Source organism: Diplotaxodon limnothrissa, linkage group LG4, assembly GCF_057381915.1.
Source record: "Diplotaxodon limnothrissa isolate DT_005_m linkage group LG4, D_limnothrissa_male_GT1.1, whole genome shotgun sequence".
In the NCBI taxonomy this organism is placed as follows: Eukaryota; Metazoa; Chordata; class Actinopteri; order Cichliformes; family Cichlidae; genus Diplotaxodon; species Diplotaxodon limnothrissa.
Window position 1 is genome coordinate 16,190,754 of NC_140599.1, and position 26,014 is coordinate 16,216,767.

At 37.5% G+C, this 26,014-nt stretch overlaps 1 gene segment (V, D, J or C); it reads left to right on the top strand.

Moving 5' to 3' along the window:
* The first annotated feature begins 22,036 nt into the window (after nt 1-22,036).
* LOC146633522 (immunoglobulin gamma-1 heavy chain-like) overlaps nt 22,037-26,014 on the top strand; it is a 127,509-nt gene continuing 123,531 nt past the window's right edge. Inside the window, 2 exon segments of the C gene segment in view lie at nt 22,037-22,082; nt 22,161-22,467. Coding sequence covers nt 22,037-22,082; nt 22,161-22,467 — 353 coding nt within the window.

Here is a 26,014-nt window from a genome sequence, read left to right on the forward strand (position 1 = left end):
TTCCTCCACCTCTCCTGTATCTCCCCCTCCTGCAGAGGGAGCTCCTGAGGAGAGGAAAGCTCCTGCAAGATGTGACAATCTCCCCCACCAGTTGAAGAGCCCCCCAGGTGGCTCGACGCACCGGCAGCACCCTGCTCCAGGGCTGGGCCCCCATGCACCCACCCGCCCACAACCCCGGCAACACACCAACCAGGACCCAAGCCCCCGAGGCCCGGTCCGGGTCCCAGCCCAGAGACGGAGCGCCCCCAGAACCTCACGCCCATCCCGGACCCACCCAGGGGCAGCCAGGCTACCAGGTCAGTAACCCACGTCCGTCAGCACAGACCCTCCCCTAGCCCCGCTGCACGCAGCCGCGAGGAAACAGTCACCTGAGAGCCAACAGAGCCCCTAACCGGACATGACCGCTACCCCGGGTTGAGCCCCCCAAGGAAGATGCCTCCGGGGAACCCCCCGACGCCCTAAGCCTGTCCCTACCCCCACACCAATCACAACAGTGAAGGCGGGACCAAACTATGACCCCCCACCCCCACTAGGTGATGGAGCTGATCAAAGGAGCCCAGAGCAATTGATCTGATGTGGTGGCAGAGGCTGTATCAAGACTAATGTAATCTAATAGATAATTTCTATATTGGTTAGAATTAAGATTATTTTTATTTTTCCAGTTCATGAGGACTGTTTTCTTGGCTATGCATAGGGCAGTGATTTTTATTACTATTGATGAAGGCTACAACCTACGTTACAAAGCCTTCAAACATCAAACTGATTTGAGCCTAAACAGTAACAAATTAAAGGCAATCGTGTTCGTGTATTAATCACTTGGGGGATGTGGCATAAGAAGAGATAAAAGAGTTGTTGTTTTTTCGGGGCAACACTAAAACGAGTGCAGATGTCTGCTAAAAACAAGAAGCAAGAGGAGCATAAAGGGAGTAATGTTTTTTTGGCAGACAATTTCAAATGCAAGGTTTCTATCAGCTAAACAAACATCAGCAAACACAAAAACTGTGTCTACAGTTTGTTGCAAAGTGTTTCGCTAGCTAAAGGTCCAGCTGCTGTATTTCACAGGGAGAGAAAAGAAAGAGAGCTAACCTTACTCAGAGATGAAGAAAGATAAGAAGGACAGGGCAGCAGAGGAGAGACTGCTCAGTGGGATTAGATTAATAAAGAGCAGTAGTCACCCTCTACAATGTAGGCCACAGAAAACAGAACTATTTTTCTTTATGTTCCTTCTTTTTCTCTGATCATTTTCTACTTAAGTGATTTAAGCCGAGCACATTTATTAGAAATTGAAATTAAAAAGAAGTTTCAGGGTTCAGTTAGCTTTGGACACATATTAGCTGGTAGAAACATCCTGCAAAGAGCTACATTCTTACTCTTACTCTGTGTGTGTGTGTGTGTGTGTGTGTGTGTGTGTGTGTGTGTAAGTGTGTGTGTGTGTGTGTGTGTGTGTGTGTGCGTGTGTGTGTGTGTGTGTGCGTGTGTGTGTGTGTGTGTGTGTGTGTGTGTGTGTGTGTGTGTGTGTGTGTGTCAACATTGCGTGCAGCAGCAACCACAGCCTCCCAGACACTGTTCAGAGAGGTGTACTGTTTTCCCTCCTTGTAAATCTCACATTTGATGATGGACCACAGGTTCTCAATGGGGTTCAGATCAGGTGAACAAGGTGGCCATGTCATTAGTTTTTCTTCTTTTATACCCTTTCTTGCCAGCCACGCTGTGGAGTACTTGGACGCGTGTGATGGAGCATTGTCCTGCATGAAAATCATGTTTTTCTTGAAGGCTGCAGACTTCTTCCTGTACCACTGCTTGAAGAAGGTGTCTTCCAGAAACTGGCAGTAGGACTGGGAGTTGAGCTTGACTCCATCCTCAACCCGAAAAGGCCCCACAAGCTCATCTTTGATGATACCAGCCCAAACCAGTACTCCACCTCCACCTTGCTGGCGTCTGAGTCGGACTGGAGCTCTCTGCCCTTTACCAATCCAGCCACGGGCCCATCCATCTGGCCCATCAAGACTCACTCTCATTTCATCAGTCCATAAAACCTTAGAAAAATCAGTCTTGAGATATTTCTTGGCCCGGTCTTGACGTTTCAGCTTGTGTGTCTTGTTCAGTGGTGGTCGTCTTTCAGCCTTTCTCCAGTGATGTTGCAGCTCTGAAATATGGCCAAACTGGTGGCAAGTGGCATCTTGGCAGCTGCACACTTGATTTTTCTCAGTTCATGGGCAGTTATTTTGCGCCTTGGTTTTTCCACACGCTTCTTGCGACCCTGTTGACTATTTTGAATGAAACGCTTGATTGTTCGATGATCACGCTTCAGAAGCTTTGCAATTTTGAGACTGCTGCATCCCTCTGCAAGATATCTCACTATTTTTGACTTTTCTGAGCCTGTCAAGTCCTTCTTTTGACCCATTTTGCCAAAGGAAAGGACGTTGCCTAATAATTATGCACACCTGATATAGGGTGTTGATGTCATTAGACCACACCCCTTCTCATTACAGAGTTGCACATCACCTAATATGCTTAATTGGTAGTAGGCTTTCGAGCCTATACAGCTTGGAGTAAGACAACATGCATGAAGAGGATGATGTGGACAAAATACTCATTTGCCTAATAATTCTGCACTCCCTGTAGTTGCTGAGGATTTCTGATGGTCTGTGAGGTAACGTGCACAGTAATAAACAGCTGTGTCCTCGGGCTGCAGATTCTGTCCTGTTATTGTCACTGTTTGAGCAGAAGTGTCTCTGCTGATGCTGAACTTGTTTTTTAAAGCATCGTTGTTGGCAATGCTCCCATCAGACCACATGCAATTAATCCAATCCATTTATTTTTCTTCACACTGCTTGATCCATCCTGTCGCATAGCTAGTCAACTAATACCTAGAGACCTAAACATACAGGTGATGGTCAAAGTCTGCCCAGGCTGCACATCCCTTGAATCTAGCTGGATGAGATCAATACAGTACAACCCTGTGGAAACAGATATCAACATTATTACTCATTTGATTAATCAGCATTTCTCAGTCAGATCCTATCAGTCTCATTTGTTAGGTTTGCCTGACAGAAAAATTTGAATGCAATTTTTTGTACTTTTCTTTTTCTAGTTAGAGAGGGATTCAAATCTTTTTTTAAAAAAAATAACGTAACCAATCCCTCCATCCCTCAATTCAGTCATCCATTTTTTTCTGCTCATCTGGGGTCAGGTGTCATTGGCAGCAGCCAATCAGTAGAGAAGCCCAGACCTCCCTCTCCCCAGCCTCATCTAGCCTATGTGAGGGAACACCGAGGTGTTCCTAGGCCAGCCGAGAGATTTAATGATCCTATGGTCTGTCCCAGGGGGCTCCTTCTAATGGGACATGCCTGGAACATCTCACCCAGGAGGCAGTTTCATCAGATGCCCACACCACCTCAATTGGTTCCTTTCAATATGGAGGAGTAGAAGCTCTAGTCTGAGCCCCTTTCAAATGACTGAACTCCTCACCCTATCTCTAAGGGAGAGTCCAGCCATTCTTCAAACGAAACTAATTTCTGCTGCTTGTATCCACGAGCTTATTCTTTCAATCACTAATTTGTGACCAAAGGTGTTCAACAGTGGGTGTTTTATTATGTTACAGTTTTATTATATTTTACAAGTCCTGAAAGTCAGACTGCGAGTTTGAACCTGTGAATAAAAGGTCTAGAGAATCCAACAGATTCACAGTCAGTAAATCCTCTTGTCTAAGTAAAACAGACACCTGAAAAAGGACTGTAGAGGGTTACTAATGTGACAATATCACATAGGACAGTGACTATATGTAAAACATTTTGCTGGCTAATATTACTGTCAAAGTATCACTGAGAGAAATATGCATATTTTAGAACAGAGACATTACAGTTGCTGCTCCCATCAGACCACTAGAGGGCAGGTGCTGTCAAATATCTTCTTTTCGAAAAGGGCAAGATCAGCAGAGTTGTGGTTCATCGTGTAAACTTCAGTTAAAAAAGTTAAGAGGATAAAGTGATTAACTTTACTTTTCTATGCTTCTGAGACTTTGCAATTAACTCAATGTTCATTTTATGGGATATTTATTAGCTATTAATGTTAAATCTTTATTTTCATTTTCTCACAAATACAAACATCTTAAAAATAAGAAAGACTAAACAACAGTTTAAGTCTCAATCCTTTATTTGGATACATCAATATAGGCAGTCCTACCCATTCTACCAACTAGTACCTTTAGCATTGCTGCTATTCTTCAAGTCCAAAAGTGCAAATTGTTTGTATGTTTTTGTCATTTCAAGAGAATAACTTTGGTTTTCAGAGGAGGAAGCAAAACTGAACTTTGCATGCTGCTTATACACCATCAACTAAACTCTGTGCCTGTTTTTAGCTGTTCTGGAAAAGATCCTTACTTCACTGGAGTCAGAATCAGTAGATGTGTTAGTACGGAAATAAATATTTATTTTATTTTTTGTTAAGACAGTTTCTCATAATTCAGTTCTTTGTCTATATTGAAAAAAATAATAAATTCAGCGGCAGTGAAAATGTTATTTAAAATGCTCTGTATCATACTGTATACAGTTTATATGGAAATAAATACAAATTTGATTTGACATGTTTGTAAAATAAATTTAAAACAAAACAGGACTTCAGGTTTGTTAAGCTGATAACTGCTGTCAGTCAGAGGCTAAACACTGACAGACCTGCACAAATACTCAGCAACAGTCAAAAATGTTTAGTTTGAACCTGTAAATAATTTATTATTAAGTCTTTAAAGAAAAACAATAAAACAAAACAAAACAAAAAACACTTTACTATGCAGTCTGGTCAAAATTATATTTAAATTTAATTTATTTAAAAATATGCAAATGAAAAAAGTTACTGAAAAGGGAGTGGTGCTTCTGTGTTTCACTGAGAGGACCAATGAGCTCACATCATTTCAGCTTCAGCATCAATCATGTTCACTCTGATACTGCTGCTGGCTGCTGGATCCTGTGAGGAGCATTTAGTGGATTCACTCTAATAAACACTGAATAGTCAGATAAATGATGGCAATAATGTTGATTTCTGTCTCCACAGGTGTTTACAGTATTGATCTCACCCAACCAGACTCAAGGATCGTGCAGCCTGGACAGTCTTTGACCATCACCTGTCAGGTCTCTGGTTATTCTGTAACTAGCTATGGAACAGCTTGGGTCAGACAGCGTGAAGGAAACCCACTGGAATGGATTAACACTATTTGGAGTGGTGGGGGCACTGACAACAATAATGCTTTAAAAAACAAGTTCAGCATCAGCAGAGACACTTCTGCTCAAACAGTGACGATACCAGGACACAATCTGCAGCCTGAGGACACAGCTGTTTATTACTGTGCACGCCGTTAACGCACAGTGATAAAAACCACTGACAGACCTGAACAAATACTCAGCAAGCAGAGACACACAACTACACACAATGGGAAAATAATAAAATAGAAATACAATAGTAACTGTGTATTATTAAAGATTTTCCCAGTCAGTGTTCATGCTAAGAAGGTTTCTGCTTGGGTTCACTTGTAAATGTTCATTCTGATTTAAATAGTCTTTCTCCAGAGACAATGAATGGCATGTGTCAAATGTGGTTTTACTTATGAGCCCACAGAAAACTCTGGACTGTGATGAAAAAAGTTTCTTTTCAAGGCCATCTCTTGCAGATTTACTATTTGTCAGGCAGTATTTGCCTAAACACTAAAACACTGGTAAATCGCTCCTGACTACTGACTGTAGTAAAAGCAGATGGTACTCTCACTGATTGCTAAGTCATTTCGAGGCAGGTTTATAGACATGTCGTCTCAAGACATGACACCAGATAGCAACTGTTTTTTACAGACAATAAGACTGTTTGAATGCTGTGTTCAAAACTCACAGTGAATTTGTTAGGACATTTTACAAAATGCAGTAATCATTTTAGATGACACAATCCTAAATTAATAATTGCATGGTAATGTTTTATTGCTTTATGAAGCTCCACTAACCCCTTATGCAGTTTCCTTAAATTTCCACATGAAATATTAAAAAATTCAAAACTATAAAGGCACAATGAACATATTTTGTCCCTAAAGATTTTATAATATCATGTATTTCTGTCCCCATCAAAAGTAAAAGTAAATATAGAGAATTTAAGAAGAGATTACATTAGAGCTTTCGAACTAAAAGCTGGCTTTTAGACATTACTTTCTTTTTGTTTTTGTTCTGATCATCAGTGGTGATTTGATTGGTTTCGATTTAGTCAGATTTCGACAAAACAGTCAGAACATTGGAGGAGCTGACGTTTATTAAATCTTCCTTATTTAGACCTTTTCATTGAGTTAAAAAAAACATAAACAAAAAAAAAATAAAGTAAGTAATCATGAATTTTCTGGTGGATATATTTTTTTTTTTAACATTTTGTTACAAAAATGTATCATAAGTCATTTCTTGGTCTATATTCATAATAAAATAATATATTTAGTGGCATTGGAAAAAAAATTTATATTCATTTCAGTTTCCATGAAAATAAAAAATATAACATAATAAACAGAATGGTTTATTATGCTAATTATCTACATGGTCGCACTACAATAAACCCAGCCTCTGTCATTTAAATAAAAACACTTTGCCATACAGTCTTGTCAAAAAGAAAATATAATATTATATGTAAATATAATTTATTTAAAAATATGCAAATAAAAAAGTGGTGAAAAGAGGATTACTGATTCTGTTTCACTAAGAGGACAAATGAGCTCACACCATTTCAGCTTCAGCATCAATCATGTTCGCTCTGATACTGCTGCTGGCTGCTGGATCCTGTGAGGAACTTGGATTTAATCTAATAAACACATTAGAAACACTGAATATTCATATAAATGATGGTGATAATGTTGATTTCTGTCTCCACAGGTGTGTACAGTATTGATCTCATCCAACCAGATTCAAGGGTTTTGCAGCCTGGACAGCCTTTGACCATCATCTGTCAGGTCTCTGGTTATTCTTTGAGTGATAGCAGCTATGGAACATGTTGGGTCAGACAGCGTGATGGAAAGCAAATGGACTGGATTAACTGCATGTGGTATAATGGGAACACTGCTAACAATGACGCTTTAAAGAACAAGTTCAGTGTGAGCAGAGACACTTCTGCTCAAACGGTGACAATAACAGGACAGCATCTGCAGCCTGAGGACACAGCTGTTTATTACTGTGCACGTTACCTCACAGTGATACAAACCACTGACAGACCTGCACAAATACTCAACAACAAGCAACACACAACCACACACAAGTAATAAATGTAAAAATGCAGGTGTCATGAAAACTCTCTCATATATGCACATTTATTTGCAAAAGTACATACAAGGTTTTGTTTATGATTTATGATCCTGATCATGTACTTTTAATGTGTTTGAGCAGATTTACCAAGAAATGAAAAACAATAATGTTTTTAAGAACTAAGCAATTTCTTACAATCAATGAATATACATTGTACATTGATTTAAATATATATTTTGGTAAATAGGTCTGTCCATAATAATAATAATAATAATAATAATAATAATAATAATAATAATAATAATAATAATATATTCAATATTATGGAAACATTGCAAGTATTACAGTCATTATATAAGAACTACATATTTAGTTTGATTCTCATGTTATTCATAAAGACATGACATCAGACTGGAGTGGAGATCGCAGTACATCAGGTTCACAAGCAAACTCTGAATGTGAGTCTGTTTAAATCTGTCATGTTCAGCAGTTCTTTTTAATATGAATTGAGAATTTATGACAAAACATTTTGTTTTTCAACATGTGTGAAGTGTGAATAGTTGACACAGCCAGCCTGTGTCTTAGTGCAGCCAGGTCAGCATCTGACCATCACCTGTCAGGTCTCTGTTCTGTGCTACTGCATAGCTTGGATCAGACAGCCTGCAGGGAAAGGACTGGAGTGGATGAGTCAGGACTGTGTTCAGAGTTCAAAGTTCAGTTTTGAATTAGATTCTTCCAACAACACAGTGACTTTAAAAGGCCAAAATCTGTAGCCTGAAGACACAGCTGGGTACTACTGTGCCAGACAGCCACAGTAACACAAACCATTAGCAGATCTGTACAAAAACCTTTCAGAGTCTAAGCAGCAGTACCATGACACCTTTCTACATGTATCTGCCAATATATCTCACCAGTAGCACCTACACTTGTTCAAAGTTTACTATCTGTAAGACTGATGATTAGTAGTTGTTAATCTTGTGTTCATCTCATTCATTCATCTAGAAAACAATTAGAATTAATTTTATTTATTTATTATTTTATTTATTATTTTTGCACCTGGAAGAACATTTTAGTGCAAGTGAATCCTTGTGGAACGCTCACTACAAACAACAACTGCAAACAATATCCATGTGCATGATTTCAACATCATTTGTGTTCAATTCTCAAAAGTTCTTGAAAAACTGTTTAAAAACAGACTGGAAAAATTTATAGATAAACATAAACTACTCACTGAGAGTCAGTACGGATTCAGATCAAGCAGATCAACATCATCGGCACTATTAGATTCAATAGAATACATCACAAATTCCATAGACAAAAAGCAATATGTGGCTGGGTTATTCATAGACTTGACAAAGGCATTTGACACTATAGATCATGATATATTAATAAGAAAACTGGAACGTTATGGTGTCAGAGGGGTAGTTTTAGATTGGGTCCGGAGTTATTTAAGTGACAGAAAGCAGTTTGTGAAAATAAATGGTGGTTGCTCCTTATGTATGGGTCCAAAATTCTTCAACTTGTACATTAACGACATCTGTAAAGTGTCCAAAGTATTAAAAATGGTTCTCTTTGCTGACGATACAAACATTTTTTGCTCTGGTGATGATCTGCAGAATTTATTGGAGGATATGACTAATGAAATAAGTAAAGTGAAGTTCTGGCTTGATAAAAACAAATTATCATTAAATTTGAATAAATCTAAACTGATGTTATTTGGAAATAGTAGTTTAAATACAAATGCAAAGATTCAAATAAATGGTGTTGATATTGAAAGAGTCAGTGAAAATAAATTTCTGGGGGTAATAATAGATGAAAAACTTAACTGGAGAGCTCACGTAAGATATATTCATTCCAAAGTATCACGAAGCATTGCAGTACTAAACAAGGCAAAACAGGTATTCGACAGAACATCACTTCATATTCTCTACTGTTCACTGGTTTCACCATACTTAAGCTATTGTGCAGAGGTCTGGGGCAATAACTATAAAACCACATTACATTCACTTTTTACTCTTCAAAAAAAAGCAATTCGAATCATCCACAATGCAGGTTATAGGGAACATACAAACTCACTATTTTTGCAGTCTGAAATATTGAAAATTGACGATATAGTGAAATTCCAAACAGCACAAATTCTATTCAAAGCAAAAAATAAAGAACTGCCAGGTAATATTCAGAGCATGTTTTTTTTGAAAGAAGGAAGTTATAATTTAAGGGGTTTTTGTAACTTCAAAACAATGAAGGTACGTACTACAAGAAAAGGCTTTTGTGTTTCTGTTCAAGGGGTGAAATTATGGAACAAACTGAATATGGAATTAAAGCAATGTCCAAACATAAAACTGTTCAAAAAGAGTTATAAAAATATGATCTTCTCGATCTATAAAGAAAAGGAAAATATTTAAATTAAGTGAATGTCTCTATTTAAAAACAAACAAACAAACAATAAATTCATGATGTGATATTATAGTATATAGTATATCAGAAATCTGTTCACTATTTTTATTACAAATTATATCAGTAAGGAAGCTGACTAAATATTCACTGATAATTTATGGGACAGGGGTGGGATTAAATAAGTGTATACTTCTTCCCACTCCCTTTCAACATGTAAATTAATCAGAATGTTTTTTGTATGTAATTTGTATAGTATTTTTTTCTCTCTTATTTCTTTTCTAAATGTACTTGTATATTGTTCACATGTTGAAATAAAAATTACCAAATTAATTTGATTGCAGTTGCAGTTTATCTTGTTGAATAGTTATTCTCACACTGCAGCCACGACAAGACAGCTTGACATCTGTACAAGCATCAAAGAGATGTCACTATACTTATGTAGAGTAAAGAACAAAAAATGCATCATTCTGTTTACATAAGAAACTGCAAATGCAAAGTTCCTTTTTTCCAAACAGACACCAGGAACGTCTTCATAACTGAAGTAAAGTGTGTGACTGCATCAGTGCCAGATAAACTCTGACACTGTAGAATTGTATTATGTGTCTTTTTGACTTCTCTTGTGGCTGACAAGAGTAACCAATTAACACAGTGTAATTTTTTTTTTTATCTGGATTCACCTTCAGCAGCTACTATATGACCTCAGACAGGCTCCTAGAAAACGACTGGGGTGGCTTACAAGCCATTATAACAGTCGCAACATCTTTTATTCTCAGTCATTTCAAGGCCGTTTTATCATCTCCAGAGACAACAGCAAACAGCAGCTGTATCTGCAGATGAACAGTCTGAGGACTGAAGACTCTGATGTTTATCATCTTTCTGCTCCCTTTGCCAGACAAAAGTGAAACTGGAACAAAACTGCATTTTACTTCCCCATATGAAGATTGTGTAGTCATACAGAGTATGAATATAAAAAAATATCAGAGTCAATAAACAGTTACTTCAAGACAAAATCTTAAATTTGAAGAACAGCTCAGTTTCAAATCATTTGTTTAAACGTTAAATCTGTACCAAGTGTACCTTTGCATTTTACAGTCCTGTTTCATTTCCTGAGTTATTTTTTGCTCTTGGGGCTCCATATTTCTCTGTATGTCTGTGGTTTAAATACATTTTGAATTCAGAATTTTTTTATTCAAGATTAAATTAGATTAAACTGATTAGTCAACGTATCAGTTCAGCTTCAGCATAAACCATATTCTTTGTAGTTCTAAAGTGAGCTGGACCTTGGCTCATGTAATTAAATACATGGAATAGTGAAATTAATTACACAGACAAGTGTGAACTAATGCAGAATTAAATGGTCACATGTAATAGTTGGAGTGAGATGAGTACAGTATACTATTTATCCATAGAATTAACTTAATTATCTTGAGTCAAAATATTTGCTGCCAGCAGAAAGTGAAAATATCTATTACTGCAGAACTGGCTGCAAAATCTGTCTAGCAGGCTTGCTTCTTTTATGTCCTCGTTTGCTGACCATCTTATTTAAAACAGAGAATAATGAGCAAAAATGATGATCAAGCACAGCCTAACTATATCCATTTTCTGAAAACTTATCTGCCCTGATTCTCTCTTGTGTATACATTGTCTTAAACCCACTTTTGGGACTCAAGGGTAAAGAAGAGGAGTGAACTCATAGTTTTATAGGGCGTCAGGAGGTGACTGTTGCCTTATAGTCATTTATTTATTTTTACTTTCTGGGAAAGCGAGGAGTTTCAATGATGTTGAGTCGTACTTGTTTTCAGTGATTTACAAACATTTACAGCAGACTTACAAACTTACAATGATCAAAAATCCTTGAGTATCCCACACATTGAACTTTAGAGACTCTGAATTCACATTTAGCAGTTGCCATATGGAAAGGAGTTGGACTGGGATGTAGGGATAATAGTGTATAATAGACATCTATTATTCTCAATCAGACCAAGGCTGGATCACCATTTCCAAAGTCAACAAAAAACAGCTGCTATATCTACAGGTGAATAGCCTGAAAACTAAAAAAAAAACAAAAAAAACCTAAAAAACCCTAAAAAACCCCAAAACAGTTCAATTGATCAATTAAGAATAACAAATACGGTAAATTAGAAAGAAATTGACAAAAAAGCAACAAAATATGTCAAATCTTTCATCAGTCACTGAACCATTTGTGCAAAGGCAAAGTTGCTTTATTCAAATGAGAAATAAGGATCAAGAATTTCCTCATAACTGAAGTGAGTGACAGGAAAGAGGAGCTCACATCAGCTCAGCTTCAGTAACAACCATGTTCTTTGTCGCCCTGATCCTGCTGGGAGCTGCTACATCCTGTGAGAAACTTTGTTGGACTCACATAATAAACACATGAGTAATGACTATAATGTTGATTTTTGTAATAACAATGTAATGTTATTACAAAAAATTTTGTCTCTTGTTGAGACAAAAAGTTTTGCTTCCACTGTGTCATTAGTCTATTCGTCCCAGCTGTGTTTGCATGTGTGTGTTTGTGTGCGTGCGGGTGTGTGTATGTATAGTGTCAGGTCTCCTGTGTTCATTGTCAGATTATTGCTTTCTAGTTCCCAACTCCTAGTTTTCAAGGTTATGTTTTACATCTTAGATTCTTAGTGGTTTGTGTTTAGTTTCTTCTCCATTTGCATTTTTGTTTGTGTTCTCAAGCAGCCTTTGAAAAAAAGACTCATTTCTATTAAAACCTAAGTTCCAGCCTGTTGATTGTCTGTGTTTGGGTCCACCTCATCTTCACCTCACAAGTTCTGCAGTAGCACATTGTGACATAGAGAATTGAGCATGTCATTTAAACAGCAGCTACTGCTTTTTGCTATTATTATTATTATTATTATTAATAGTAGTAGTATTGAAGTTGTTGTTGTTTGTTTTTATTGTTGTTGTTATTGTTGCTGTTTAAGCACTAAATAATTTTAACAACTTAAAAAATGTAACTAAAATCATAAAATTCTGTCTATTTCAAAAAGTAAAAATAAAAAAGCCTTTGCATTATTCATCAAACAAATCAAGTCTGCACAAACTAAATGTAAAATATATATAAAACAGAGTAAAAAAGATGGTAGATATTACAGCTTTATCCAAAAGTAAGGAGGAGTCAATACAAAACTCAGATGTCTTCTACCATTACTTATCTGATTGCAGAGAGAGACAACAACAGAGGACTCAATTTATCAGGACTCAATTTAACATTTTAATAATAATAATAATAACAATAAAAAACTAATCATGTCATAAATTCTATTAAGGCTCTTTACTCTTCCTTTTGTCAAAGAACTTCATATCACACCAGTGATTAAAAGATTCCTCTGGAATCACATCCAGCAGCTCCTGGATGGTCTGGATTAGACAGTAACCTGGTAAAGGACTGGAATGGATTGCAAGCCATTATGACAGTGCTAGGATCTTTTATTCTCATTCAGTCTGAGGCCAGTTCACCATGTCCAGAGAGAACAGCAAACAACAGGTGTATCTGCAGATGAACACTCTGAGAACTGAAGATTCTGCTGTTTATTACTGTTCTCTACACTCACAGTGACTGAAGTTGTTTGAGCCATTGTACAAAATCCCACAGTCCTCTGCATATTTTATTTATCTGGCATTATAATTTAGTAAAATTAGCATTCCAAATACTAACATTACTTCCAATACTATTACTATTTCTAGTAGGAAGTCGTTTTTTGTACTTGTCTTAGAAGTAATGACACATTCTTTATCTTTCTTTTAAATATGCTCTACATTCTTGTCTCCTCAAGCAATCATGTACAGTAAGTGATGTCATCATACTATTTTCAGTTAACATGAAAAAGAAATTATATATATATATATATATATATATATATATATATAGTATTGTCCATTATGTTAATTTTTCATGGTTCATGTTTTTAATGGGTAAGTTAACCATCATAGTTACATTCAATAACACAACCTTTGTCATAAAAATGTTGCTATGCAGTCTGCTCAAGAAAAACATATACTATTGGATTTAAATGTGACCTATTTAAAATATGCAAATGAAAACGTTAGTTAAAAGGGAGTGGTGTGTCTGTGTGTTCAGTGTGAGGACCAAGGAGCTCACATCATTTCAACATCAATCATGTTAACTCTGACACTGCTGCTGGCTGCAGGATCCTGTGAGCAAATTTTCATGGATTCACTCTAAAAACTCTTTTAACACCGATTGATTAAATTAATAATGCCAATAATGTTAATATCTGTTTCCACAGGTGTGCACAGTATCGATCTTATCCAGCCAGAATCAAGGGTCGTGCAGCCTGGACAGTCTTTGACCATCACCTGTCAGGTCTCTGGTTATTCTTTGACTAGCTATGCAACATGTTGGATCAGACAGCGTGAAGGAAAGCAACTGGACTGGATGAACTGCATGTGGACTGGTGGGAGCACTGCCAACAATGATGCTTTAAAAAACAAGTTCAGCGTCAGCAGAGACACTTCTGCTCAAACAGTAACAATAACAGGACAGAATCTGCAGCCTGAGGACACAGCTGTTTATTACTGTGCACGTTACAACACAGTGATACAAACCAGTGACAGACCTGCACAAATACTCAGCAGCAAGCAACACACTTCAACACAAATGCTGTAAAGTGAATATGAATAATGTCTAGAGTTTGTTGATAGTGAAGATACCGAAAACCTTCCAAAACATGGGAAACAATAATAGAAAAACAGAAAGTTGTTCAAGGTCAGTTTACCATTTCCAAAAACAACAGTAAATCTATACTTAAACAGGCATGGAAACACTGCTTTTTACCAACAGAAAATAAATAACAAATAAAAAAAAAACTGACTCACATACATGTTTGTCTGTCTGCAATGGTGCCACCTGAAGGTGTGAATCAGGTGGAGGAGGGGAAAAAGGCACTGCTGGTAGTAATTCTGGTCCACTAGTATCTCATTACCAATTCTATCCTATACTAAAAGTACTGGAAGCTCTTCTTTCTTAATGTCACTTTTACAAAAACATTTCATTAAATTATTTTTTAAACTCATTTTAAACTTTTCGTAGCAGCTACTTAAAGGCTTTTTTTAAATGGACTACACTATCAACACCCTGACGTTAAAAGGGCAGAATCTACAACTTGCAGACACTGCAGTGCATAACTGCACCCCACAGCCACAGTAACATAAAGTCCCTGTGTATTTGTAGCATGGAGTCAACAGAGGAGGTGCTCTCAGACCACTATAGAGTTTAGTGAACAGTACTGAGAAACCAATTTTAACACAGTTTCAGATGTAAAGCTTTTGAAAGCCTCCATCAGATAGAAATTTGTTTCTTTGACTTTCTCAATGGCAGTGAGCAAAGTAAAACACCCATGGCTCAGGGGGGTTGGGAATCGCATCTGTAACCGGAAGGTCGCCGGTTCGATCCCTGGGCTCTCTGTCCTGGTCGTTGTGTCCTTGGGCAAGACACTTTACCCTACTTGCCTACTGGTGTTGGCCAGAGGGGCCGATGGCGCGATATGGCAGCCTCGCTTCTGTCAGTCTGCCCCAGGGCAGCTGTGGCTACAACTGTAGCTTGCCTCCACCAGTGTATGAATGTGAGAGTGAATGAATAGTGGTATTGTAAAGCGCTTTGGGTGCCTAGAAAAGCGCTATATCAATCCATTATTATTATTATTATTATTATTTCAGAGGTGTCTGCACAGTCCATTTACTTGTTCATGTACATTTAATGGAAGCCAGTACTTGGATGTTGACAGTCTAGTGTGTCTCTGGAAATTCTTGTAACTGCAGTGCTTGCCCAACAGTGTAGAAAAAGTGATATTTTCACTGTAACAACCACACCATGTTTATTGAATTATTTAATAAATTAAAATGCAAATATAAATTACTTGTAACGCCGTGATTCCCATCACTGTATATGTCTGAGCTGAAGGTAATCACATGAGCATCAGCACCCACACTTAATAAACTACTGTGGTTGGAGAGGGTGATGGTAATTAGATGTTTTTCTTATGTGGGAATCATTTGGGCTCACTCCTCTGATAAGTAAGTTTAGTACAGTGTAAAAATCACTGAACGACACAGAGATGCCGACAGTTTAAATTAATTTCTCTACATCTGTCTAGAACTTTTTTTCATCCTGTTGAATTCTTGAAGAAAGAGCAATGGAAATAGCTGTAAACACTTTACATCTAGTGCAGGATTTAAAGTCCATTACAGCTTTAATAGTGAGAAGCTCATATTGTAGCTTCAGTTTACTCTATTAGTGTAAAGTAGCAAACAAAAGGGGACCTGAGATCTATACTAATGTTTTAATTTCTCTAGATCTATGTAGTGTGGATCTGTGCAGATCTATATAGTCTGCTCTAGTTTTTTCATCAGAATTGATGAGACTGAAAATGAGAGATCAAGTTTAAAAAGAAAAATCACACTTTTCACTTTTTACACAAGAGAAAGTGTAGCATATAAAATAGTAACTGAAAAAAAGTACATTGAGAGTACATTGAATCATATTGAATTTTTGCAATGCAAAGCCCCTTTATTTAAATGACCACCATGATCTTTCTCATAATTGTGAAGCCTGTGACTGCTTCAATATTTGGACAGAAGAGCTTCATCATCAACCATGTTCTCAGTAGGTCTGATCCTGCTGCTGGCTGGTGCATCCTGTGAGAAGATTTCCTGAATTCACAACACTATATACAATAGAAATGCTAAATATTTCAAAGCCCGTCGGAGCAGGCACGCTTCGTTTTGCACAACTACTTTTAAATCCCGGTAGCACTGCAACCACGTAAGCTAGCGCAATAGATTTTTTGCATATGAAACCAGAGGAGTTGTACTTACATCTTATGTCATCAGCTTGTCCTAGGTCACGGTTTCCTTCCATGTATAGTTTTGCAAAACTTGGATAAAAACCACTTGCAGCAAAAAAACCCCCAAAATATTCCAGAAACATGCTTTGCTGATCCGATCAGCTGTTCGTAACACTTCCTAGGTTGGAATAGATGTCAGCGCGAACTATTGTATGTCCAGTCAAAGGAGCTTGCAAAGAAAAGCGTCTGGACTTCTTTAAGTTGCTTGAAGACGTTTCACCTCTCATCTGAGAAGCTTCTTCACTTCTAAGATCAAATGGCGGAGAGTCCCAAATTTAAACCCATGTGGATTTAAATCTGATCCTTTGTCCCCCCAAAGAGGGACAAAGGACCCCTAGATGATTCTCTAATCACATGAGCCAAGGTGTGAAAACGGGTGTGGGTCACAATCAGCCAGGGTTTCGGGTGAGCTCATTGTGAAACCTGGCCCCACCTTATCATGCGATTTCCTGAGGTCAGATGGCCCAGGATGTGAGTGAGCGTTAAGGCACCACTCTTGCTGTTTGGACTTTCAATAGATCTGCAAATTTCAGTATTTTAAGCTTTTATGGAATTGTGAGTTTGTATGAGCCTGTTGTATGAACAAAAGAACTCAACATATTAACTCTAATAAGTACTTAAAACCTACAACCTCCACTGTTCATAAAGGATATGCCCGCCACTGGAATAACTGTCTGAGTACAAAGCAAAAATAAGACAGTGGAAGGGCACTGGGGAGGGGGTTGTACTGAACACTAGAGGGCACATAATGACAAGTTCCTCACCTCTGTCAGTTTCACTTAAGTTTAAAAAGAAGAAAAAAAAGGCAATCAACTGTTCAGCCACAAACTTTACTAAAACCTTTGGAGACAATTTGAAGTTTGTAAATGAGCCTAACATTATCACAAAACTCAGGGATTTTTTTTTTCATAAGGTTTTACCAGTGTTTCTTTTGGTTTGTTTTAATAATGGAGAACCAGTCACTACTCCTGTTGGTTTCTCTCTTTGTTTCAAGTTGTGTTCAAGGTCAGACCATAACAGAGTCTGAACCAGCTGTCAAAAGACCTGGAGAGTCGCACAGACTCACGTGTACAACATCTGGATTTAGCTTTGGAAGCTCAGTGTGGAGCTGGATCAGACAGGCTCCAGGAAAAGGGCTGGAATGGATCGCATTTATACACACAGCTAGTACTCCTATCCATTACTCCCAGTCAGTCAGGGGTAGATTCACCATTTCCAGAGATGACTCCAGCAGTAAAGTCTATCTACAGATGAACAATCTGAAGACCGAGGACACAGCAGTGTATTACTGTGCCAGAGTGTACACAGTGAGTTAAATACTAGAGGAGCCATTCAAAAAATACTTCCTGTATTTATCACAACGACACAGAGCATTTGGCTCATGTAGTCCTCATCTCAATGAATATGCCATCATGTTTTGAAAATTGAATCCAAAATGCATTTCAACTGTCCAGGTTCAACACAAATTAACAGTGACTTCCAAATTCATTCTAATTTATCTCATAACATAATAGAAGCCAGAGAAGAATATAATTCTCTAATATCATTCATAGTTTTAGTCTCTACTTGCAAGGGGAAGATTTTTACTTATATTTTGTGTAAGAAAACCTACCAGCTTACCAAAAGGACAGGAGCAGGTTGTGAGAAGTTACAACATTGCTAAAGTCTGTTATTTTTTTACTATTTTTTTTACTTATTTTTTGGCAGAGTTTATCAGTTTATCCTAAACACGATCTAGTTCAAAATTCATTTGATCGGTATAAAAATGAATTTAGTCAATGTTCAAGGCTCATCATTAAAATACTTGTAGATAAATCCAGACTCTGTTGAGATAAATCTGTGTCTGTGTCAATCCCACACCTGTTTAATAGCCCACTCATTTAATAGCCCTTTGTGACCATGGCTACAGAAGTTTTACTCTTGCAAAAATTATAGGTCGACCCTTTCAGGTAACATTGACAGTTACCTAAGATTCACAGTTCTGCAGGCTGTTTGGAGCCTTTGAGTTCAGATTTGCTGAATCACTGAAGTGCACTCCTGTGTATGTTAATTTTATACAACTTGCTCATGACAGCCCACATACAAATGACAGCACTTTTGTTAATATTAGCATTTGACTTAAAAGCTACAGTTCACATATTATTAGGTTAATGTTTTAACAACCATTAGCATTTTAGCATATACCCTGCTGGTAGCACACTAGATGGAGTAAGGTAATGTTAAGGTGTGAATGTGAGTGCGAATGGTTGTCTGTCCCTGTGTGTTGGCCCTGTGACAGACTGGCAACCTGTCCAGGATGTACCCTGCCTCTTGCCCTATGACAGCTGGGATAGATTCCAGCACCCCCTGTGACCCTTAAAAGGATAAGCAGATGGATGGATGGATGGAATTTCATTAATATCTTTAAAATAATAGCACCACAAAAAAAATTTTTTGCAGCACAAACCTGTGACATCAACTTTTGTTTGATTTGGGTGATGTGGGGGGCTGGTTGACCTTTTGACGTTTGGATTTTCATTAATATCTTTAAAACAGAGGTAGCACAAACGACAATTTTAGCAGCACAAACCAGCACAAACGTAGCACAGTTGATTGACACCAGTTTTGTTTGATTCCATTAAAGTGGGGGGGCTGGTTGACCTCTGATGACCTCTACAAATTTTCTTGAATATCTTTAAAATGATAGCAGCACAAACGAAAATTTTTGCAGCACAAACCAGCACAAACGTAGCACAAACGTTTGACATCAATTTTATTCGATTCCATTACTGTGGGGGGGGGCTGGTTGACCTCTGATGACCTCTAGAAATTTTTATGAATATCGTTAAAATGATAGCGGCACAAACGACAATTTTTGCAGCACAAACGTAGCACAAACGTTTGACATCAATTTTGTTCGATTCCATTAATGTGGGGGGGCTGGTTGACCTTTTGACCTTTACATTTTCATTAATATCTTTAAAACAGAGGTAGCACAAACGACAATTTTAGCAGCACAAACCAGCACAAACGTAGCACAGTTGATTGACACCAGTTTTGACACATTAATGTGGGGGGGGCTGGTTGACCTCTGATGACCTCTACAAATTTTCTTGAATATCTTTAAAATGATAGCAGCACAAACGACAATTTTAGCAGCACAAACCAGCACAAACGTAGCACAAACGTTTGATACCACTTTTGTTGGATTTGGGTAATGTGGGGGGGGGCTGGTTGACCTTTTGACCTTTACATTTTCATTAATATCTTTAAAACAGAAGCAGCACAAACGGCAATTTTTGCAGCACAAACCAGCACAAACGTAGCACAGTTGATTGACACTCATTTTGTTTGATTTAATTAATGTGGGGGGGCTGGTTGACCTCTGATGACCTCTAGAAATTTTTATTAATATATTTAAAATGATAGCAGCACAAACGAAATTTTTTGCAGCACAAACCAGCACAAACGTAGCACAAACGTTTGATACCACTTTTGTTGGATTTGAAGAAGGTGGGGGGGCCAACTTAACTCACATAGACAGAAGTTGTATGAACAGGCTGATTCATCTACACTGACAGTGACAAGAGCCAATTTTAACAACTACACAAAATACTTAAGATAACAGACAATCACAAAAATGGACTCCAGGAGAGAGACTTCCGGTACTATGTAGAGGGGGGACGTATGTGCGAGGGCTCCCGGTTCACATCTTAAAACTATATTTTTATAACTAACTGGTTGTGTACACTTCGACACATTTGTATGTCTAAGTCAATTTAACTAACTTTGAAAATATTGAGTATGTCTAAACAAGCCAATTAATGCACAAACTCTGGATACACATGCTGCAAACAAGCTAGCATCCTTTGCAGCTAACAATGTGTCGACATTAACAATCCTTGTTTATGGACAAGAGTAAGAGAAGGGACACCACCAGATCTTTACAATGTTTGTTCACCTCTATGTACACAAGAGTTGAAATTTTCCAAATTGTGCACTTAAATATGCTCATTGCTTACCTTTTTTTCCTGGTTATTCTTATGGTGTAATCGCCTTAGTTAAACATGGTGAATGGTATTGATGTGGGGGCGGCTGCTGTGCGATTCATTAGCTGGAATGTGAAGGGTTTGAATGGGCCTGTCAAAAGAGCTAGGATATTTAATCATCTTAAGCATCTAAAATGTGACATTGCATTTCTCCAGGAAACCCACCTGTTGGTAAAAGATCACATCAGACTTAAGAAAGGACGGGTAGGAAAAACGTTCCATTCGAGCCTCAACTCAAAAACATGTGGAACAGCCATACTAATCCATAAAATAACTCAATTTAATGTACCCACTGTTATTTCAGACCCGCAGGGGCGATTTGTGATGGTTTCAGGACTCCTATACCATAAGCCTGTGGTTCTGATAAATATTCATGCCCCGAACTGGGATGATGATAAGTTTATTAGCAAAATATCATTAATTCCAGATATGAACTCAAAACAGCTGATTTTTGGTAGAGACTTTAACTGTGTGATGAACGTAGCACTTGACCGCTCCAGTTGTAAACCTACAAATCTCTCCAAAAAAGCCAAATTATTATCCATTTTTATGGCCCAAATAGGATGTGTTGACCCCTGGCGGTTTTTATTTCCACAACGTAAATCATTTTCCTTTTTCTTTAATGTACATCACTCATATAGTAGAATAGACTATTTTTTCATTGACCAGAATCTCCTCCCCTTAGTCAAGAAAACTGAATATTTAACCATTGTTGAGTCAGATCATGCTCCTGTACTTTTAGATCTTGTGTTTCATTTTTACCAATCAGAACATCCACCTTGGAAATTAGACAGGACTCTCCTGGCAGATAAGGGTTTCTGTGAAACGATATAAAAAAAATAGATGACTTTCTCATTTTCAACCAGAAAGATAATGTTTCACCTTCCCTCTTGTGGGAAGCATTAAAGGCTGTAATCAGGGTAGAAATCATCTCATATTCATCTAGAAAAAACAAAATGAATCGAATTAGGCAAGAGGAACTAACTAAACTTAGTGATGTGACGTTCTGTATCGAGGCTTCGAAGCTTGTGTCGAGTAATTGAGGGAGCGTTTCCGCGATGCGCGTATCGAGGCTTGCTTCATTTATGGGAGGAGCTGAAAATGATGACGTCCGAAGCCTCGCTGCCCGGCTGTACCACGTGACTGGTTCATGAAGTGGTTCGAACTTTGCCACGAGATATGACAGCGATATAAACCCCTCAGACTTCATTCAAAAATGTGGGTGTTTGATGGAGAGTTGCGGTTAGTGAGAGTTTGGAGACAGTTTGGAGGTTTATGAGAGTGAGGAGAGAAAGTCAGGAGAGAATGGAGCCAGCTAAGAAGAGGAGGATGTCCTCCCCTGTGTGGGAACATTTTGATCTTATTCCTCCCAACAAGGTATGTAAATTTCTACAGAAGATGTATTTTCATAATACTGATGGTGCAATGCATGCAGGGAATAGTGTACAGACAGTTACTCAAGATGGATTGTAAGACAGCGCTGATACTTTTGACTGTCTGCTGTGCAGGTAAAGCTTTTACCAAAAAAAATTATTTGCAGTAATGTATATTCTGTTTAAATTCTCTCTCTTTATTTCTATTGACAGGTGTTGATGGTCAGACTCTAACAGAGTCTGAACCAGCAGTTAAAAGACCAGGAGATTCACACAGGCTGACCTGTACAGCCTCTGGATTCACGTTCAGCAGCTACTATATGGTCTGGGTCAGACAGGCTTCTGGAAAAGGACTGGAGTGGATTGCTTTCATTTACTCTGATAGTGGAGCATTCTACTCTGATTCAGTCAGAGGTCGGTTCACCATCTCCAGAGACAACAGCAGACAGCAGCTGTATCTGCAGATGAACAGTCTGAAGCCGGAAGATTCTGCTGTTTATTATTGTGCTCGAGACTCAATGTGACTGGAGCATGTTTAGCAGCTGTACAAAATCCTACATCTGTCAGGAGAAATAAGAATAAACAAGTTTTAGAGGAAAATACCAATAGAAACTCCACTAACTGCATGTCTTTGGATTGTGGAAGGAAGCTCGAACACGCAAAGAGAACATGATGAAAGAGAAAATTTATGCCAACCGACGTATCAATATTTAACCTAAGGATTGTGCAGCCTGGACAGCCTTTGACCATGACCTTTCAGGTCCCTTGTTATTCTTTAATTGAGAGCAGCTTTGCAACAGGTCGGCTCAGATAGGAAAATCAATGTACTAGGAAATTCTTTTCACTTACCCTTACACACACATAGAAAAATAAAAATTAACTAAATAAATGAATGACTAAAAAAACTGTGTGTGTTTATAAAAAAATAAACACACAAATGAAAAGCAGTCTCACACAGCCTTTACAATGTGATTGTTAAAATCACTGTCTAGATTAAATAGAAATAACCATGTTTTAAAATTCTCAAAACTCAAAACTCTTGTGGCAGCTCTGATCAGGACACTAGAGGGCAGTCAGTGTTAAGTCTCTGTCTTTAGGTTGTGGTCACAGGGTGCTTTCTTTTCTTTCTTTCTTTTAATAGACTGAATAAGCTGATCTTTTTCCAACTCAAAACACTGAAGGACTTGGATTGTTTATCAGTCAAAATAAAATGTATTTTCAGGATACTCATATTAACAGATGTTACTGTTGCAACAGTTGAAACAAAGAATGCTACTCTATACTAATGCTAGCTAGTGCATCCACCTGTAAACTTAATCATCGGGTCAAATGTGCAACATGTCTTCCTGTAGCCTGTCCTCTCGAGCAAGTGAGTTTGGATTTAGAAAAACAGATCTTATTTGTCTCTTTTTTCACTCTCAGCTTAAACTCTGAGAATCTTAAAATTCTCTCTGTTGAGGTCAGGAAAGCGATTCCGCTCCCTGAAGACCAACACAGAGAGACTGAGGAGGAGCTTCTTCCCGCAGGCGATACGGTCTCTCAATCACACCACCACACAGTACTGACTCACACATATAGTTCTTACACACACACTTGGACATTCTGCACATTGTTATCACTTAAATCACTTTAAGCATATTTGCACTGCACAAGACATAATGTGGATTGCACAACACTGGTCACTATATTCTTCATTTCCAGTTAATACTTGTACAGCTGCTGTTATTGTGTGTGTGTATATATATATATTTATTTATTTATTTATATTTCTTCATACATTCTTATATAGTTCTATACTGTGGATTGTGTATTTTGTTGTACAGTTATTTTATTTTCAACTTTAATTTATATATTTTATCTTATTCTTTCCCAGTTAAATTTACCCTTCATTCTAATTTGTGTTGTACAGTTATTTCATTTTTAACCTTAATTTTTTATATTTTATTCCTTCCTAGTTAAATTTACACTTCCTATCTTATTCATAGCCCTTTCCTTTTTTTTTCTTTAGGTCACGAGCAGTTGTCTAAGCATTTCACTGCATATCGTACTGTGTATGACTGTGTACGTGACAAATAAAAATTTGAATTTGAATTTGAAACTCTGTCTATTATAGCTAGTGGTTACTATAGCAGGAGAAACAGTCATGATGTTGAATATTTAAGAGCCTGAAACATCTGAAGTACAAAGACTAGCTCCAGTTAAACTGTGCCAAACTGATCAGAAACTAACTTCAACAGGGCCGAGAAAATAAAGTTTCCAATTGTAGTGGATTAAAGTAAAAACATCCTCAAAACATTATTTATCATAAAACATTTTGTTTACCCAAAAACATACTAATTACATATGATTTAAGACACATTTCTAAAGTACATTTAATATATGGACGTATCAGAAGACAAATAAGAACATTGCTGTGTGGTATGTTTGAAAATTAAAAAAAAAAAAGAAATTGCAAATAAAAGTTACTAAAAATGGCCCCTGGGTTTGGAATTTTTCTGGGATTTTGATGTATCCTTTTGGATTTATGTGCTTTATGTCCAAGCCTTATATTTAGTCCTCTGATTATGCTTTTGTTGCTCAATGATACTAAATTTGTTTTCTTTGCTTCTAGTCCTTGTTTCCTGAGTCTGAGTTCTGCATGTGGGCCTGACTCCTGCCTGCTACGCAGCAAGCCTTCACAGTCAGTAGTCAGTGATGTTTTAATTACAGACTGTGTGTGTTGAGAAACCCCAAAACACCTTTTTATGAATCTCATCAGCAGGATATTGAGGCACAGAAAGAGAGTGACATTTTGTTAATTACCTTGGTGACTGTCCACAGATACTGCTGCGGAGCTTGAAGTCAACATTTTAAAAAAAAAAAACATCTAACATAAAGTTAAAGCTAAACAGCAGTGGAATCAATGAAAGAAAATAACTATTCATCAGTTCTCCCTCTACTGAGAACAAATATATTTCAGTGCTGTGACAAAACTTACTGCCTTTAGGTAACAATTCGTTAAATATACAGAGCATTGAAAGACAAAAACTAGCTGTAATCAAAAGTTGAAAGAAAAAAACATCAAATGATTTATAATGAGGGCCTTTTGACACCTTTTAAACCCCTGAGATTTGAATTTAAACACAGAATTTGAATGTAACAGGAGGAGCTTGATGTAGACAAATTATCAATGATCTTTTACATGATCATATTTAAAGGCGTGAAAACATACCTGAGTCACTGTCAACATGGCTTACAGAAAGTTAACACTCCTGTGGGTTGTTCTCTTTGTTTCAAGTTGCGTTAAAGGTCAGAGCATAACAGAGTCTGAACCAGCTGTCAAAAGACCTGGAGAGTTACACAGACTCACATGTACAACATCTGGATTTAGCTTTAGTGGCTCAGTGTGGAACTGGATCAGGCAGGCTCCTGGAAAAGGGCTGGAGTGGATTGCTTTGGTACACACATCTAGTACTCCTATCTATTACTCCCAATCTGTCCAGGGTAGATTCACTATCTCCAGAGATGACTCCAGCAGTAAAGTCTATCTACAGATGAACAATTTGAAGACTGAGGACACAGCAGTTTATTACTGTGCCAAGAGAGACACAGTGAGAGACAGTAACAGAGCAGTCACACAAAAAATACTTCCTCTTTTTATTACAACTACATAGCATATCTGACTTTGTATGTATTACATCTGGTTATATCTGGTTTAATTAAGAGGTCTTATCATATTTTAATATTTATCACTAAGTACATTTATATTTATATATGTGTTGCCTGGTATTACCCAAATCAATATAAAATAACCACTTGAAAACTTTGAAAGCAGGTTTCAGTCCATTACAAACAGGAATGTAATGTAAAGCTTATAAGGTGTTGATCCTACACTTAATGAAGATACAATTTCAACAGCGAAATCCATTTTGTTAAAATTACTTGCAATAAGTCTCAAAATCTTCAGTTAATATGGCTTGTGGTTTGAGCCCATGTGTGTTAATTTAAACGTGTATGCACAAAACACAGTACAGTACACACAATAGTTTTGCACTTCATATTATCAGAGCTGTAAATGGTTTTTCAGA